This window comes from the organism of the source record quoted next, unplaced genomic scaffold (assembly GCF_019419815.1).
Source record: "Pyrus x bretschneideri cultivar Hongxiangsu unplaced genomic scaffold, Pyrus_bretschneideri_v1 Contig52, whole genome shotgun sequence".
NCBI lineage: Eukaryota > Viridiplantae > Streptophyta > Magnoliopsida > Rosales > Rosaceae > Pyrus > Pyrus x bretschneideri.
The window spans coordinates 2,686,761-2,705,667 of NW_025999790.1; the positions used below are offsets into that span (position 1 = coordinate 2,686,761).

The 18,907-nt window shown below is 36.7% G+C and overlaps 2 protein-coding genes across 2 annotated transcripts; both read left to right on the plus strand.

Moving 5' to 3' along the window:
* The first annotated feature begins 965 nt into the window (after positions 1 to 965).
* Positions 966 to 4,137, plus strand: LOC103962775. Its single transcript, XM_048570285.1, has 3 exons — positions 966 to 1,098; positions 1,902 to 2,304; positions 3,865 to 4,137. Exons 2-3 carry the CDS (start codon positions 1,948 to 1,950, stop codon positions 3,892 to 3,894), a joined length of 387 nt encoding a protein of 128 aa, XP_048426242.1. The 5' UTR covers positions 966 to 1,098; positions 1,902 to 1,947; the 3' UTR covers positions 3,895 to 4,137.
* Positions 4,138 to 7,471: 3,334 nt separating this feature from the next.
* Positions 7,472 to 11,785, plus strand: LOC125470759 (exocyst complex component SEC5A-like). Its single transcript, XM_048570282.1, has 10 exons — positions 7,472 to 7,598; positions 7,676 to 7,885; positions 8,035 to 8,150; positions 8,236 to 8,458; positions 9,215 to 9,308; positions 9,834 to 9,911; positions 10,018 to 10,074; positions 10,306 to 10,455; positions 10,888 to 11,100; positions 11,363 to 11,785. The coding sequence occupies exons 2-10, from the start codon at positions 7,737 to 7,739 to the stop codon at positions 11,576 to 11,578; spliced, it is 1,296 nt and encodes a 431-aa protein (XP_048426239.1). The 5' UTR covers positions 7,472 to 7,598; positions 7,676 to 7,736; the 3' UTR covers positions 11,579 to 11,785.
* The last annotated feature ends 7,122 nt before the right edge of the window (positions 11,786 to 18,907 follow it).

Here is an 18,907-nt window from a genome sequence, read left to right on the forward strand (position 1 = left end):
ACCCGAATTGAGTATTTATGATTTTGCCAATTACCACCCTTCTAACTTACACTATATTTGGATGAAAAAAATAAACTTAAAATTTAGATAAAAATCAGGCTTTATAAATCGACATATATTAATTTCCTTGTTTAGATTCATAAGCATAGAAATTTAGAATTTTCGCGTAGAAAAAAAAAAAAAAACTTGGAATTTGAAATTTAAAATTTTCGCGTAGAAAAAAAAAACTTGGAATTTGAAATTTAAAATTTTCGCGTAGAAAAAAAAAACTTGGAATTTGGAACCTCCAATACCCAAGTTTAAATTCTAGGTAAATATATGTCATTTTCTAATTTCTATGATTGAAGTTTAAAAATAAAAAATTTCAAATTCAATTTCATTTTTTTTAGGTTAACTAAACAAGATAATTCATAAATTCTAAAAAATAAAATTCCGTCATTAAAATTTCTTAATAATCTTAAAGTTCTTCATCCAAACATAATATTACACTATGTTTGGATGAAGAGATTTAAGATTACTAAAGAATTTTAAAATGACGGAAATTGAAATGACATAATTTTATTTTCTATAATTTGTGAATTTTCTTGTTTGACTAACTTAAAAGAACAATGAAATTGAATACAGAATTTGTTATTTTTAAACTCTCAATCATAGAAATTGGGAAATGACACCTATTCACATGGAATTTAAACTTGGGAATTGGAGGTCCTAAATTCCAAGTTTTTTTTTTCCATGTAGAAATTCTAAATTTCTATGTTTATGAATCCAAACAAGGGAATTGATGCATATCAATTTATAAATTCTGAATTTTATCTAAATTTCAAGTTTATTTTCCACATCCAAACATAGTGTTCAGGAAATTACACATCTCCCGCCCCCTCACACACCCTCGCCAATTGCATAAAAAAAAAGAAAAAAAAAAAAAAAACACGCTCGCCAATTTACAACGTTGCCACTCAACAACAGTGGCATTGTCTTGCCTTTTATATGTTTTGACTTTTGGCTGCTGCTTTTATCTCTGTCGTCTCTCACTCTGTAAGTAGTGTAGTAGTAGGGTTTTGGAAAAACCCCAAAACGTAATCGTCCCCATCTCTTCAGGTGATTCTCTCTCTCTCTCTCTCTCTCTCTCTCTCTCTCTCTTTCTTCTCTTCTCTCTCCCCATTATTTATGCTTTATTCTGACTGTCATTTCCAGATTTTTTTTAAATTTAATTGTTGGAATTTAGGCATAATTAAGTGTATGGCAGCTGTAAGTTGTTGAGTTGTGTAAAATCCATGTTTTGATTGTTGGGTTTTGTTGATATAGATGTTTTCTCATGTGGGTTACTCTTGGATTTTGTTTCTGTGACTGTCTCTTGATTTTTGATTCTTGTCTTTTGTACGCATATATACAGATACACACAACACACTTCTAGTGTATGTTTTTCACACTCAATTTCTTCACGTAGTTACTCAAAGCTCACCGTATTTACTCGTAGCGGCCGGTTGATCGAAGAAAAGATTTCTTGGGCTTCTTTTTGATTTCCCCATTTTACCTCTGCTGGCTGTCTATTCTTCTGAACTTCAGATGAAATGAAAGAAATTTGGATTTGAAATTTGAAAAGAGGAACTTACACTTGTATTGAAATTTCTTTATGATCTTGTTTTGAATACCGATATTTTGATACCAAATTGCAAAGAAATCATGATTCCCAGAAGTGTTGGGTCAGCTTTTGGTGTCGTTGTGCTTGGTTTTTGTTGTTCATGTACAAAAGAAATTTCGCCATCAATTTTTCACTTCTTCTCCCTGTAAGCTGTATTGAATACGATAAAGGTGGTATAAATTTTTACATATTTTTTCCTTTTTTTCTCATGACTTAATTAAGCTTCCATTCTTGACTGATAAGCTTGTGGATTTTGAAGTTCCTATCGAGAAACAAAGAAACAAAGAGAGAATCAGTCAGAAATCATGTTGAAGTTCCTATCGAGAGTGAGGATCGAGTTCAATGCCTTGGACCCCCGAACGGCATCGTGTCTGGAGTTCCTGGCGCAGTGCAACGCCCGCAAGGCCAAGGAGTCCAACCCCTCCTGCGCCGTCCAAGTCAAGCGCCGCACCGACAACCAGCCCCCCAAGATCACCGTCACCTTCGTCAACGGCGTCGAGCAGGTCTACGACGCCACCGCCACTCCCGCCCAGGACATCCGCAACATGATCCTCGAAAAGGGTCAGAGCCTCGAGACCGAGCAGATGTTCCGCGACGCTGGCGAGTCCTGGCCCGTTATTATCCCCGCCGACGAGCTCCACCAACCGGCCCCCGGCACCAAGGTAAAAGAACTTACATTTTACTCCTAAGGGCCAAGTGCTTTTGTGTGTTAGCGAATGTATCCTTCTTCTGTCTGGCATTTCGTCGAACATGTAACGTGCATTGCTTGAAACTTGTAATTATGCTATTCTTTTGATTGATGTAAATGTTATCACCATTGTTGATTGCTATCCTTGCTGCATGCAGTGCATAACGATCTATGCATACACACACATACACACACACGCACACACACACATCACACGTTATAGTGTATGTTTTCCACACTGAATTTCTTCACTTAGTTACTCACAACTGACTCCCAGCTTCATTTATAATCATTCGGTTGATCGATGAAAAAATTCGCTGGGCTTCTTTTAATTTTCCCATTTTCCGTTTGGTGACTGTCTGTTGCTGAATTTCAGATGAAATGAAAGAAAATTGTAATTAAAACTTGAAAATTATTCAATTTTTGAACCCCAGAAAGATAAATCCAAATTATGGTAGTTTTGACACTGATACTGACACTTATATAGCATTTTCTTTAACGTTTGTTTTAAAAATTGCATACAAATCATGATTTCCGAAAGCCTTGGGTCAGCTTTTGGTGTCATTGTGCTGGGTTTTTGTTGTTCATGTACCTTTTTCTCCCCGTAAGTCGTATTCAATAAGATAAAGGTGGTATAAGTTTTTACATACCTTTTCTTTCATCTCATGACTGGTTCAAGCTTCCATTCGTGACTTATATATGCTTGTGGGTTTTGATAGTGATAGTACAGTCAGGGTCATTTTGTTCTGAAATGGGAAGTAAGACTCATGACTCGTGACATGAGGCATGGTCCATGGTGATTGTAATAATGAGTCGTGATGGTATCTCTTCACCACTGTGGTTAACCAAATGGTTGACAATGTTTATATATGCCTTCATTTTGGTTTTGCATTACAGTTCAGATTGGCTTCACTGGCCTTTCCATACTAATTGATCTGCTTTACCGTCAATTTTGATCACAGTTTTCATATTTTACGATTGGTGTGTTATTTGTGTCTTGTGCATCAAATACCATTGGTGTTTACTATTACCGGAATATGGAAAGTGCATGAAATTTTGCCTTAACATATTTTCAAGGTGAAGCAAGAATTTGGGGAACCGGAGTTGTTGGGATTTGTTATCTAAAAAGCACCCCAGTCACCTCTTCATATCAAATCATAGTTGTTGCATCACCGGTTCACATCCAAATCCTTATTTGTCTGTCAAAATTGGTCAATATTTTATAATATTTTATGGATTATTCATCTTAAAGGCCATCGAATGCTTTGGCGGCATTTCCTTACACTGCCCAGGGGACTTCAATTTTATGCTTCTTGCATTTTGTATGTGTTTGTGTGTGCGCCTTTCAAGGCCTTTGGAAGACAATTCCGTAGCCTTTTGCATCTGCATCATACCTTTGCTTTTATATAGAAGGATTGAAGACCTCTCTTTTGGTTATCTTAAATGATCTTTCTCTTTCACTTTCAGGCCTAGAAGGATTTATTTGTTATACTATATTATTTTCCTCACGGCTCCATTTGCTTGTTTCTTTCAGCCGAAGAAAGCTGAAGAGAAAAAGCAGTAACCTGTGTTTGTTTGATCAAATATATCACTGGGGAACGACGCTTTAAAATAGTCAAGTCTGCTAGATTTCCATTCAATGTTTCATTCGGAAAAGAGATAAGTGTATCGGAGTTGGAATTTAGACAATTCTGTCTTCTTGTGTTTTTGCTGCATCGTAGAGGCGTTTGATATATTTAGTTAATGTTGAATCCTTGCTTGGAGTATGAATTGAGGATGATATGAACCATCTTTTCAGTTTTTGACACATTGGTTGGTTCTTACCGTCATTATGACATTGTTTGCAGCTTGCGGAAGCACACACGAGTTCGCCTTATCAACTCGCGCTCAGTGTTAACAACAAAACGATTTTGCATATATGTTTCGGTTTGTACCACCGGACTGCTTTAGCTTATGACATAGAATCCCAAATAGTCGCTTTAGCATTAGAGCAATGAGCATCCAGGATGATTTAGAAAGAAACTAGACTCTTATAGTTTAAACATGTTGAAAGGAAAGATTTAGAGAGATTTTATCTCCAAATATTATTGGATACTACATCTGTGGCGTGTTTACCAATCAGGGTTTGAATGGGGAGAACGGAATGGCAGTCCTTCCAAAACATTCCAGTGTTTATTGGCACTAAGGGGAATCAGAAATTAGGTGGGGTCCACCCAATATCCAGAGTCCAATTCCTAAATTCCCCGGAATTGGATTACCTATAAAGAGTGGTATTTGGACTATGGGTAGAAGGCTACATTAGGAATCAAAGTTTTCTACCCAAAATACACCTTGAGCAATCCCTACCCTTTGTATTTGTGTCTCTCACAGCAAATACAGCCCCCACCATATGATCTGGAACAATGAACGCTCAAATCTAAATCGATGAAAAGTGACTGCATGGCTAGGTTAGGGAGGCCGATGTTAGGTTTTTGTTGTGTTTTGCTAGGTTTATAACTAAAGGATAATTCCAAGAAAAAAAAGGATTAAGTACCCAAAACCCACCAACTTTTTTAAGACTTGTTCTATTAACACCCTACATATTGTTGAATACACTCTACATACTTAATAAACCTCACATTTGCTTTTTCAATTAAAATTTATCTTAATACACTCCACACATTTTCCTACAATACCCTGGCAGCCTTTAGTATGCATGTAAATAAAATAACGAAACATAGTAACTCTTTAAGCCCTAGAGACTAAAGATCAGAAACGAACTTGGCCTCTGTTTGCCCCTCTTCCGGAACATTGTAAAATTCTTGTATTTCTCTCCAGCATCGGCACGAAAATGATCATGTCAAATCTCTTGGTGTTCTAGTCACTCATATCACAGATATCCCTCAGGCACAACGTGATCATTTGATAGCATTCTTAACGCAGTTATAGGCATAATGAAAAATATAAAGTCTTATCTCATATGATGCTTTCAAAACGTCAATTTCAATATAAAGTCTCATCTCATGTGAAGCTTTCAAAACGTCGATTTCATGTTCCATTCGTTAACAATAATTTCTTTCAATCAACATGTTTGTAGGTTCATTGGTTAAGATTTTGTTCCACAATGGAGGGTGACAATAGCTTTGAGAGTTGAAGAAAATAAATAATCTTGAGATATACATGTTAAAAATGATTTGGGGTGTATTTAGAATCTTTTATTTTTTTAAAAAGCGTTATGGGGTTGAAATTGTCATTGCATATTAGTCATTTAATATTAAATTTATATATGAGGTGTATTCAATATTATGTGGGGTACTAATAAAAAAAAAGCCTTTTTTTAATGTCATTTCAAATTTGTCTAAATCTTTTTAAACATTCCAAACAAGTACTCAACGTATTGAAAATATCATATCCGTCAAGTTCCAGTTAAAAATCTGTTAAATTAGCTAGAGCTTACTTTGTCTACAAAATTATAGAAAGTCACGGAAGCATGACCTCCACCAACTAACGGTCACCACCACCCTATCATGCCATCACCTCCAAACCCAACACAAAACCACCAACTCCATCTACAACTCAAGTCACTGACATCGAGACGCAGATCATGGAGGTTGTTGAAATGCTATGGACTATCATGATGTGGCCACCACCATTCTTACCTCCCACAAAGAAGAACTGGAAGCTTTACGAGCTGAGAAATCGGCGAATGAGGAGATCACATGAGTAGAAACAAGTTCCTTGAAACCTTAACTGAATCCTTAACCCTTTTCTTTGTTAGGAGATGGTCCTCCTAATGTAATTTCAATTTGAGTTCATTTTCAATTCAATCAATACTCATTTGATCATGGGGTTCCGTAATATATAACCTATGCTTGAAATTCAGATTTTGAGCCAACTAATATTAATGTTGACCATGATATACCCAATTGATGGCTTTTGAATATAATCTATGTTAACATTAAGTAAGGCTTAACGAATGTGATATTTTCCCTTCTTTTGGTATTATTATTTCTGATGCCGAAGAGATTGATTTCTGTATCTCTACACTGTCACTTTTGTTCAAGCATCATATTTGAGCTGGTGCATATTTATGTGAGCTACTTTATGAGAATATGCATGGAGAACTTTAAGCCTATTGCGTTTTCAACACTGATTGAAGCAGCTATATGGCCTTTCACCCCAAGCTACAGTTCATCCCCGTATTTTTCCACATACGTGGGTTCGGTCCTCCAATGCCTGTTAGAGCTCTCTTCAACCTGCTCATGCCTAGGTCGATCGGTTTCAGGTTAAATAGGAAAAACTAGAAGATTCCACCTCTGGAAAGTGCCTACACCTAATAGCTTAAGCCACTGTTCCCATTTTCTCGATGACCTATCATGCAAATTCAGTGATGAAAAACCATATTTATATTTGTGTTGCCATATTTAAGTGATCTTTTTTTTTTTTTTTTTTCTTCCTGTGAGAGATGATTTCACTTCCATTCTTATGACTCTCAATCATACAGTCGTCCCAAGTTTCTACTGAATCAAATGCTAATGCTCCGGCAAATAAAGCTGAGGATAAAGTTGGAAATGGGAAATACTCCACTCATTCTCTTGATGAAGTTGCTGGAATGATACGGAATACCATATCCGCGTATGGAGTCAAGGTGAGTATGCTGGCTGAACCTGCTTATTACCAATTAGAATTACATAAATGGAAGGCTTGGTTCATTAAGCATAGGTACATAGATGAACGTGGATATGTTTGAGTACAAAATTTATCAATATAGTTTGTAATTTTTAGTAAAACTGAGTATTTTCTATTGTAATCGCAGAATGACAAATTTTCTTGATCAACTCTGTTCTACATTCTTTGATACTTTATTTTGTTTAGAAATAAGGCTATCTGGATAGTGTAAAGAGAAATGGTGATTTTCCTTCAAATTTAAGTTGGTATTTTTCTTTTTTCTTTGTCTTATGACTCTAATCAGAGATAGGGAGCCTTACAAATATAAATATTAAAATGTATTTTAATTCTATATGCTGTATTTATATGCTTCAGATCAAAATTTAGTATCAGCTCATGCCAAACTCCATTCGACCGTCGTTCTTTGCATATCTTCAGTTTAAACCCACGTTCGGTAAGTAGTTATAATTTTATCACTCTTGTTCTTGATGCAGGTTTGCAATACATTCCGTGATCTTGAAGAATCAAATATTCTGCAACCGTATATGAGGGATGCCATAGCAGAAATATCTAAAGCATGTGAAGCTTTCCAAGCAAAGGAATCAGCTCCTTCTATTGCTGGTATCTTAGCTTTCTCTTTACCTGCAATGTGCTGGTTTCTTGAAGTGTTCTGAAGGTTGGACTTGTTTTTGTAATAGTAACTACAACTCGAGCGCTTCAGTCAGAGATTACGAAGATTTATATCCTAAGGCTTTGCTCATGGATGCGGCATCAACTGCAGAGATTTCAAAAGACGAGACATGGGTTCCTGTATCAGTTCTTGAAAGGAATAAATCTCCCTACACAATCTCTTTCTTGCCTCTAGCATTCCGTAATGTTATGACATCAGCAATGGATCAAATCAAGTTGTAAGTCCCTAAGCGTGACTTAATCAAGGGTTTTTATTTGATAGACATGCTCAAGATTTTTTAAGTGTTCATTACCTGTTTCTCTGCAGAAGTTCAGAACATTCACTCATTATTTATGTATTCATCATTAACAGTATTATATATTTCAGGATGATTCAATCTTTAAGAACTGAGGCTACGAAGTCGGAAGAAATGTTCATGCAACTCCAAGAAACACAAGAATCTGTCAGACTTGCTTTTTTGAACTGTATGCTCGATTTTGCAGGTATGATGGATGACTACCTAACTCAACTTCATGTTAAGTATTTAATGTCCGGTTGTGATGCTTCCATTCTCTGCACACTAATCAGGTCATCTAGAGCGCATTGGAAGTGAGCTTTCCGTAAACAAATCCAAAGGAAGTTCACATGTACAAAATGGATATTCTCATACCCTAGAAGAAAAGTCTGATCTCCCAGGAAGTGTTGGCCCACATCAACAGTTGTTAATAGTCTTGAGTAATGTTGGCTATTGCAGAGAAGAACTTTCTTATGAGTTGTACAAAAATTACAAGCACATCTGGCTACAGTCTAGGTATGTGGGCCTTATTTTTCTCTTCATTGAACCGTAGGATATCATCATCGTGTTTCTTGCCCTATTTATTAGGAGCAGTTGGATATACCTGATATATGGAATGTTGTATATAATCCACTGAAGTGGGAACCCAAGAACCAGAAATCATATTGGCTACTATCTTGTATCTTCCACTTTCAAATGGCGTAGTCATATTCAATAACTATTTGGTTGGATCAAGACTGACTAGAATTTGCATGTGAGCAGGCTTTAGGATATTGTTCTTTTGTTTAAAGATTCATTTGTGAAGCAAGGGCTTCTAGTTCAAATGGTTAACTGCATTTACTCATCCACATGAGGTTCTATGTTCAATTCCCCCTCCCCCAATAACACTTGTAGAAAATAAATAAAATGCATAAGTCGATTGTTGAAATCTACTAGTTCACATGAAAATTTGCTACACCTGCGATAAGAATGCGATAATGAAGGTGGTATTGAATTTAGTGTCAAGTAGATAGACCAATGGGTTTTCCTGGCCATTCGAAATGGAGGGTCAAAATGTTCCCTTAGAGGTTAGTCGGGTCAAAGATGTGGATGTTCCAGGTTATAAAAAAAGTTAAAAAACTCAAACAAAGCATTGGACCAGTAGGTGATGCTCATCGATTGATAGTTGACTCATGCTCATTTATTGATGGTTTAAAACTTTTATGCACTTAATATGACCTGTTTGGTTATGCCTGATTACCTTGCTATATATTTTCTATTTACTTTTTATAGGGAAAGAGAGGAGGAGGATGGTGACGTACAAGACCTAGTTATGTCATTTTCTGGTCTTGAAGAGAAGGTCCTTGAGCAATATACTTTTGCTAAGGTATAGTTGAACACCCCAACAAACACGCACATCGATCATGTTCTTCTGTAGGTCTACTATATTATCTTGCTTTTCTCATTTGTCAGTTTGTGTTACTGTGTGGGCATTTTCTACACTTACTGCCTTCTTGGCTAATAAGAAAATGTAGTTAAAGTTATAGGTCCACTTCTGTTGATGTGTTCGTAACTTCATATATGATATAACTAAATGAGTGCAGTGGTGCGTTCTTTCTGAAAGAATCTCTTTTTACTTTGTTTATAATAAGGCAATCCATTTCCTTTGTGCCACACGACATATTCTCTCCCCATTCTTTTGGGGAAGGGGTGAGTTTGCAACTTTTCAGGTTCAACACCTGTTCGGTTGTGTGAGTAAATTTGCCTGCAATCATTCCGTCCTTTATGTGAACACGGCCGACATTTTTTGCTCCTATCATTTGTTCACGAAATTCAAGTGGACATGGATTGACGTTACGATGCACTTTCTTTAGTCCTTTACGTGAAACTTAACAGTTCACTTTCCTCTCAGGCAAATTTGATCAGAACTGCTGCCTGGAACTATTTGTTGGATTCTGGTGTTCAATGGGGAGCAGCACCTGCTGTAAAAGTAAGAAACTTAAGAATTTAGCATTTGGCATTTATAGTTGTACTTCTATTAGTATTTTTTTTTCAATAACTGAACTGGAACCTCATAATAAAATGGTGTCTTGCAGGGTGTGCGTGATGCTGCTGTGGAGTTACTGCACACTTTGGTAGCTGTGCATGCAGAGGTACTTAGTGCAAGCCATGTATTATATTAATTTTTGATGTCTTTATTCTTTAGGCCATAGTATGAATTGGTACGTTGCCTGCTCCAATGATGTAAATATCTTTTTTTTTTTCTTTCTATATGTTATTTTCCAGTGGTTAGGACTTATGCATATATGCAGTTTCATATTCTTAGCTCTAACTTTTGAGTCGTCTTCTCAATAAACTTGATGAAATCAATTTCGACTTTCCAGGTATTCTCTGGTGCGAAGCCCTTATTGGACAAGACACTTGGCATTCTTGTTGAAGGTCTAATTGACACGTTTATCAGCCTGTTCCATGAATATGAATCGAAAGATCTTAGGTCACTTGATGCAAATGGTTTCTGTCAGCTAATGCTTGAGGTAAAAGATTTTTGCAGTATGCATGTTGTATCAAGTTGATGGTTTAATTTGCATATGGCTTTGGTGATGAGCAACAATAAATGGCAATTGCACCACATTCCTTTGGGTGCTCGATGAATGATATTCTCTGAGATAAAACCTTTTTGTTCTAAATGCACCTAATTTTGATAAGATATTAATGTATCCAACACGTTATGCATATAAAAAATGGAAAAATATTTTGACAACTTCCCTTGTAAAAATATATACATATATACATTGTATATGTATATGTGATAAAAATAAAACCTTGAAAGGTTGATGTGAAATAGAAAATTACAGAGTGTTCATTTCATATGATATCTCGTTGGGAGTGAGCAAGTCAGTACCATCATTGATCATGCATAGTCGGATGTGGTTCTAAGAGATTTCCCTTTTGTGTAAATAATGCAGCTTGAATACTTCGAGACTGTATTAAATCCATATTTAACTGCGGGTGCAAGGGAGTCTTTGAAGTCCTTACAAGGTGTACTTCTCGATAAAGCCACTGAGAATGTATCAGAAAATGTGGAGAATCCAGGGCATAATCGACGAGCAACACGTGGAAGTGAAGAGGCGGCTGATGATAGACAGGATGGGATGAGTGTGTCACCTGATGACCTCATTGTAAGAAACCTTAATTCTCTAGTGATTTCTTCTTGTACAATGTTTAAAACACAATGCCAAGTTGACTAGTTGGTTATGGTGACAGGTATGTGTGCATACGTATGCATAGTCGACTAGAATAGTAATATTGGATAGTAAATAGGATGAAAGAAATCTTTACCACGTCAATTGGTTGTCATGTTAAACCTCGTAGTAAAGTTCTATGTTCCCGGTCTTTTTCTTATTTGCAAATAACTCGAAAGTAAATTGTTGAATGCTTCAGGCACTTGCCCAGCAGTATAGCTCTGAATTACTTCAAGCAGAGCTTGAGAGGACTCACATCAACACGGCATGTTTTGTGGAGTCAATTCCGTTAGACTCAGTACCTGAATCAGCTAAACGCGCTTATGCTTCGTTCAGGGGACCGCTAGATTCTCCGAGCAGAAACTACAGAGGCAACACAGGATCCCCAAGCTACTCACGGAATAGGCGTCGATGAATCTGTAAATGGCCCAAGGTTTTTGACTTTCTGAGTTTTTACCATACGTGCTAGTGTTGTTGTACTGTGATTACTCAGCTGAAAGCATATTCTTTTTATTGTTTAAGCCCTCATTGAGCTTTTCTTGTTCTTTATTTTTACCTGACACTGTCAAGCACGACGATGTATATTTCTTTCTATTGTGTTAATGCCAGCATACTTCTTTTATGCTGTTAGATGGTTTTACACTTTTTTTTCTTTTTCTTTTTTTGTATAAAAGAGATATTGGAGGAGAGAGGAATCTGAATACGGGATCTCGAGTGCAAATGGTAAACATTCTTAACCGTTTGAGACATCAATCCATTGCAGTTTGAACCAATTATGGTAAATTTTTCTGTTACCCTGTCATGTAGCCATTATGATGGATGCTCCATTGGCCCGTTTGGAAATGCTTCTCTAAAAAGCAGTTATGTTCATAAGTGTTTTGTAATTCATTTTTTCATTATAATTGGGCTCGTTTGAAAATGAAGCGCTTTTGTGAGAAGCGCAAGTTCTATTGTGAGCAATTTCATGTGCTTCTTTGACAATGAAGCGGTTTTGGTTAGTTGTTATATATCAAGAGTTTATTATCCTTCACAAATTGCAAATACTAATTTGTAAAAGAAATAATTAGACTGAAGCACATTCAGATCAAAAAGCGCTTTTAACTATTTTAAAAGTGCTTTTATATTGAATTACAACACATGTACAAATTTAATAACTGAATTTTGAGAAGGAGACCAATTCAATATATATGCACAGAAACTCTGTTAACAAGTTGAAGTAGTTCCAACTCTTTGAATACAACGGTTGAGATGGATCAAAGTCACATTTAACCCATTCTCACCAACAATACTTGCACTCTGATAAAAACACAATTTATTTAATTAAATTAATAGGTGTTGAGAGTGGTTTCATTGAGATGTAGCGTATGGAACAATCGTCTAGTGTCACCAACATTTTTAAAGACTTTGACATCTTGTCGTCGTTGTTGCTTTCGAGTGCATGAGCTACGTAAACTATGTTTTTATTTATGATTCAAATAAATAAGGAAGTCATAATCCCCAAAGCGGCAATTCTTCTTAATCTCTCAATTCTGTTTCTTTTTATATTTCTAGTTATAACTAGATATAATTTGGTATTAGAAAATGAGATTAAACAACATAACATGTTACTCATAATTAGGTATCAAATTAATCATAAATATTAAATCATTATCTCCTTTTTTTTTTCTTTTTCTTTTTTTAAGAAAGAATAAGTAGTTAGTGGTTATGTCATGACAATCCACTCTTTCGGGGGCTAGGAAGACTCACAGAGGCATTTCAGCTTTCTCTAACCACCATCGTACGATTCACCAATGTCAGAAATCGAATCCAAAACGTACCGTGTTGAATATAGACCTGAAATTCATCCCTATTAAACATGAAATTCATAAATATTAAATCATCATCTTCATTTGTCATCTATAAGATCCGAATTTGATCCATCCTTTTTTGAAAGTGAAAAAAAATATATATATATGAAAAGATTGTAGTGACAGTTGGTATATTAGTTGTAGTGACAGTTGTAGTTAGAGTTGGCATATAAGATTGGGCCGATTCTTGTTCATCCCCACTGCCGCTCACTCTCGAGTAACCAAAACAAAGAAACAAAGAGAGAATCAGTCAGAAATCATGTTGAAGTTCCTATCGAGAGTGAGGATCGAGTTCAATGCCTTGGACCCCCGAACGGCATCGTGTTTGGAGTTCCTGGCGCAGTGCAACGCCCGCAAGGCCAAGGAGTCCAACCCCTCTTGCGCCGTCCAAGTCAAGCGCCGCACCGACGACCAGCCCCCCAAGATCACCGTCACCTTCGTCAACGGCGTCGAGCAGGTCTACGACGCCACCGCCACTCCCGCCCAGGACATACGCAACATGATCCTCGAAAAGGGTTAGAGCCTCGAGACCGAGCAGATGTTCCGCGACGCTGGCGAGTCCTGGCCCGTTATTATCCCCGCCGACGAGCTCCATCAACCGGCCCCTGGCACCAAGGTAAAAAAAATTACATTTTACTCCTAAGGGCTAAGTGCTTTTGTGTGTTAGCAAATGTATCCTTCTTCTGTCTGTGGCATTTCGTCGAACATGTAACGTGCATTGCTTGAAACTTGTAATTATGCTATTCTTTTGATTGATGTAAATGTTATCACCATTGTTGATTGCTATCCTTGCTGCAAGCAGTGCATAATGATCTATGCACACACACAGACACACACACACCCACACCCACACCCACACCCACACGCGCGCATACACACACACGCGCGCGCACACACACACACACACACACACACACATCACACGTTATAGTGTATGTTTTCCACATTGAATTCTTCACTTAGTTACTCACAACTGACTCCCAGCTTCATTTATAATCATTCGGTTGATTGATGAAAAAATTCGTTGGGCTTCTTTTAATTTTCCCATTTTCCGTTTGGTGACTGTCTGTTGCTGAATTTCAGATGAAATGAAAGAAAATTGTAATTAAAACTTGAAAATTACTCAATTTTTGAACCCCAGAAAGATTATTCCAAATTATGGTAGTTTTGACACTAATACTGACACTTATATAGCATTTTCTTTAAGGTTTGTTTTAAAAATTGCAAACAAATCATGATTTCCGAAAGCCCTGGGTCAGCTTTTGGTGTCATTGTGTTGGGTTTTTGTTGTTCATGTACCTTTTTCTCCCTGTAAGTCGTATTCAATAAGATAAAGGTGGTATAAGTTTTTACATACCTTTTCTTTCATCTCATGACTGGTTCAAGCTTCCATTCATGACTTATATATGCTTGTGGGTTTTGATAGTGATAGTACAGTCAGGGTCATTTTGTTCTGAAATGGGAAGTAAGACTCATGACTCATGACATGAGGCATGGTCCATGGTGATTGTGATAATGAGTCGTGATGGTATCTCTTCACCACTGTGGTTAACCAAATGGTTGACAATGTTTATATATGCCTTCATTTTGGTTTTGCATTACAGTTCAGATTGGCTTCACTGGCCTTTCCATACTAATTGATCTGCTTTACTGTCAATTTTGATCACAGTTTTCATATTTTACGATTGGTGTGTTATTTGTGTCTTGTGCATCAAATACCATTGGTGTTTACTATTACCGGAATATGGAAAGTGCATGAAATTTTGCCTTAACATATTTTCAAGGTGAAGCAAGAATTTGGGGAACCGGAGTTGTTGGGATTTGTTATCTATAAAGCACCCCAGTCACCTCTTCATATCAAATCATAGTTGTTGCATCACCGGTTCACATCCAAATCCTTATTTGTCTGTCAAAATTGGTCAATATTTTATAATATTTTATGGATTATTCATCTTAAAGGCCATCGAATGCTTTGGCGGCATTTCCTTACACTGCACAGGGGACTTCAATTTTATGCTTCTTGCATTTTGTATGTGTTTGTGTGTGCGCCTTTCGAGGCCTTTGGAAGACAATTCCGTAGCCTTTTGCATCTGCATCATACCTTTGCTTTTATATAGAAGGATTGAAGACCTCTCTTTTGGTTATCTTAAATGATCTTTCTCTTTCACTTTCAGGCCTAGAAGGATTTATTTGTTATACTATATTATTTTCCTCACGGCTCTATTTGCTTGTTTCTTTCAGCCGAAGAAAGCTGAAGAGAAAAAGCAGTAACCTGTGTTTGTTTGATCAAATATATCACTGGAGAACGACGCTTTAAAATAGTCAAGTCTGCTAGATTTCCATTCAATGTTTCATTCGGAAAAGAGATAAGTGTATCGGAGTTGGAATTTAGACAATTCTGTCTTCTTGTGTTTTTGCTGCATCGTAGAGGCGTTTGATATATTTAGTTAATGTTGAATCCTTGCTTGGAGTATGAATTGAGGATGATATGAACCATCTTTTCAGTTTTTGACACATTGGTTGGTTCTTACCGTCATTATGACATTGTTTGCAGCTTGTGGAAGCACACACATGAGTTCGCCTTATCAACTCGCGCTCAGTGTTAACAACAACACGATTTTGCATATATGCTTCTGTTTGTACCACCGGACTGTTTAGCTTATGACATAGAATCCCAAATAGTTGCTTTAGCATTAGAGCAATGAGCGTCCAGGATGATTTAGAAAGAAACTAGACTCTTCTAGTTTAAACATGTTTGAAAGGAAAAATTTAGAGAGAGGGGGGCTTTCTAAAGGGATTTTATCTCCAAATATTATTGGATTCTACATTTGTGGCGTGTTTACCAGTCAGGGTTTGAATGGGGAGAACAGAATTGCAGTCCTTCCAAAACATTCCAGTGTTTACTAGCACTTATAGAATAGAAATTAGGTGGGGTCCACCCAATATCCAGAGTCCAATTCCTAAATTCCCCGGAATTGGATTACCTATAAAGACGTGGTATTTGGACTCTGGGTAGCAGGCTCCATTAGGAATCAAAGTTTCTACCCAAAAAACACCTTGAGCAATCCATCCCCTTTGTATTTGTGTATCTCACAGCAAAACCGCCCCCACCATATGATCTGGAACAATGAACGCTCAAATCTAAATCGATGAAAAGTGACTGCATGGCTAGGTTAGGGAGGCTGATGTTAGGTTTTTATTGTGTTTGTTAGGTTTATAACTAAAAGATAATTCCAAGAAAAAAAAGGATGAAGTACCTAAAACCCACCAATTTTTTGAATGTCATTTGAAATTTGTCCCGAGTCTTTTTAAACATTCCAAACAAGTATTCAACTTATTGAAAATGTCATATTCGTTAAGTTCCAGTTAAAAATCTGTTAAATTAGCTAGAGCTTACTTTGTCTTCAAATTATAGAAAGTCATGAAAGCATAACCTCCACCAACTAACAATCACCACCACCCTATCATGCCATCACCTCCAAACCCAACACAAAACCACCAACTCCACCTACAACTCAAGTCACCAACATCGAGAAGATCATGGAGGTTGTTGAAATGCTATGGACTATCATGATGTGGCCACCACCATCCTTACCTCCCACAAAGAAGAACTGGAAGCTTTACGAGCTGAGAAATCAACGAATGAGGATCACATGAGTAGAAACAAGTTCCTTGAAACCCTAACTGAATCCTTAACCCTTTTCTTTGTTAGGAGATTGCCCTCCTAATGTAATTTCAATTTGAGTTCATTTTCAATTCAATCAATACTTATTTGATCATGGGGTTCCATATTATATAACCTACGTTTGAAATTCAAATTTTGAGCCAACTAATATTAATGTCGACCATGATATACCCAGTTGGTGGGTTTTGAATATAATCTATGTTAACATTAAGTAAGGCTTAACGAATGTGACATTTTCAATAGGTTGAGTACTTGTTTGGAATGTTTAAAAATGTTGAAACCAATTTGAAATGACACTAAAAAGTTGGGAAGTTTTAGGTACTTAATTCAAAAATAAAACTGAAAGATAATTAATGGCGTGTTTTAAAGCTTTTTTCACAAAGTTTTAAACAACACAAAAGAATTAGAGTTTTAATAAAAACACAAAGAAAAGAATTATTGGCATAAAAATTATTTACTTAGAATAAGGGCTTTTTAGTAATCACATAAGTTTATATTCCAATCAATTGAATTAGTAAACATCTTATATGAATCAATATCAATCATACTCTGATTCTACTAAGTTTTAGTAAACAACTTAAACAGGAATATGATTCTGACTCCACCTCATTCCAACTCCTTATCAATTCAATTCCTCCTTAATTCAATTCATCTTCAATTCAATTTCTCTTGTTCTGATTACATATTAGTAAACGAGCCACTAGTTTACTAATCACATTCCTTATCAATATTAACTACAACACTCCACTTGAGTGTGTAAAAATTAAGAAGTAGGGATATCAGGTCTTCTGGCAACGTGTATGTCAAAATGAAGCTTGTGAAGAGTGACAATTTTTATACCTCCGCCGGAGTGCAACACTGGCCGGAGAACCTCGAATTTCACCGTCAAAGTCGTGGATTGCCGAAAAATAGTGTACCTCGTCGTGGACTCGTCGGAGATTCAACGTCTAATCTGTCGTTTGGGTTTTGTTCTTGGGACCAAGAGCTGTCGAATGGTGGTGGACCGGTGGTTAGTGTTGTCAGGGTGGCTGAAAAAGGGGCCAATCCCCAGCATTGAAAATCTAGAAAACATCCAGCATCGATACGCCTTGTACGACGGTCCAACGTTGAGAATTCTGGGTGGGAAATGATCGTGGGGTGGCGTTGAGTTGTTACCAGTGGTGGCGTCGCTTGAAGCCACCGGATTTGGCCAAGAAAGCCGTCGAAAAAGTTGCCTAGAAACTAGTTCAATGTCGCAATTCTGATTAGTGACTCGAGTTGTGCAACTGGTTGCTTTTCTAAAAATGGCTAGGTGCCCCTTCCAAAAATCTGGGACCTTCTATTTATAGAAGATCCAATATACAAAAATATCCTTGATTTCCTTACCTATTTCTCCTTCGTTTTAACCTGGTTTCGCAAATGGTTTTTACCTATGCGTTCGTCGGATCAAAGTCTATCCAAAAATGCTAAGAGTAACTCCGAAAGGTTAACGGACTTTTATACCTATTTGTGGAAAATCAAACTTTAACTAAGAAACCAAAAATCCAAAATTAATGAAATTAAAATAATTTGACGAAATTGCAGGGTAAAATCATTGAACAGTGAAATCCAGGGACAAGATTTCAAAAAATTAATTAATCAAATTTAATGGAAATAACAACTGTTATTTATAGGGTTCCAAATTTTCAAACTCACCAAATTTCAAATTTACTTGGGAGAATGAAGTATGACGTCGAGTATTGTGCAAGGACTCTGAATGCGACTCGAAGAAAGCAAGCAACACGTTCTTTTTGTCAAACAAATTGAAAAATATTCAAACCAACTTCGCCTCAGTTTTGAACATGCGGTGTGGAAGTTGAGTGAGTTTCGAACGCTGGGCCGGATACAAGAAGCACTAGACAACTTCGATTGAGTTTCGAACGGGAAGGAAGTCGACTACAAATTTTTTGAAATCATTCGCAAGAGGGGGAGATTAATTGTTGTCGGGTCCTATTTTAGATTTAATGATGGATCATTTATGATCCAGTTTCACCCTTAGATTGTTATGATTGATTTGTTTTCGACTGGTAAGATTAGATTCAACATATTATATTTTGTCCACACGTAAGGTGCGCAAAGTGCAGTTCGCACCTTACATAAAAAAATTACATTAAATAGAAGGCATGAATAAACTATCAACCCAATAATGTGATCAAGAGTATTGATATAGAAAAGGATTATTGCATTGCAATTC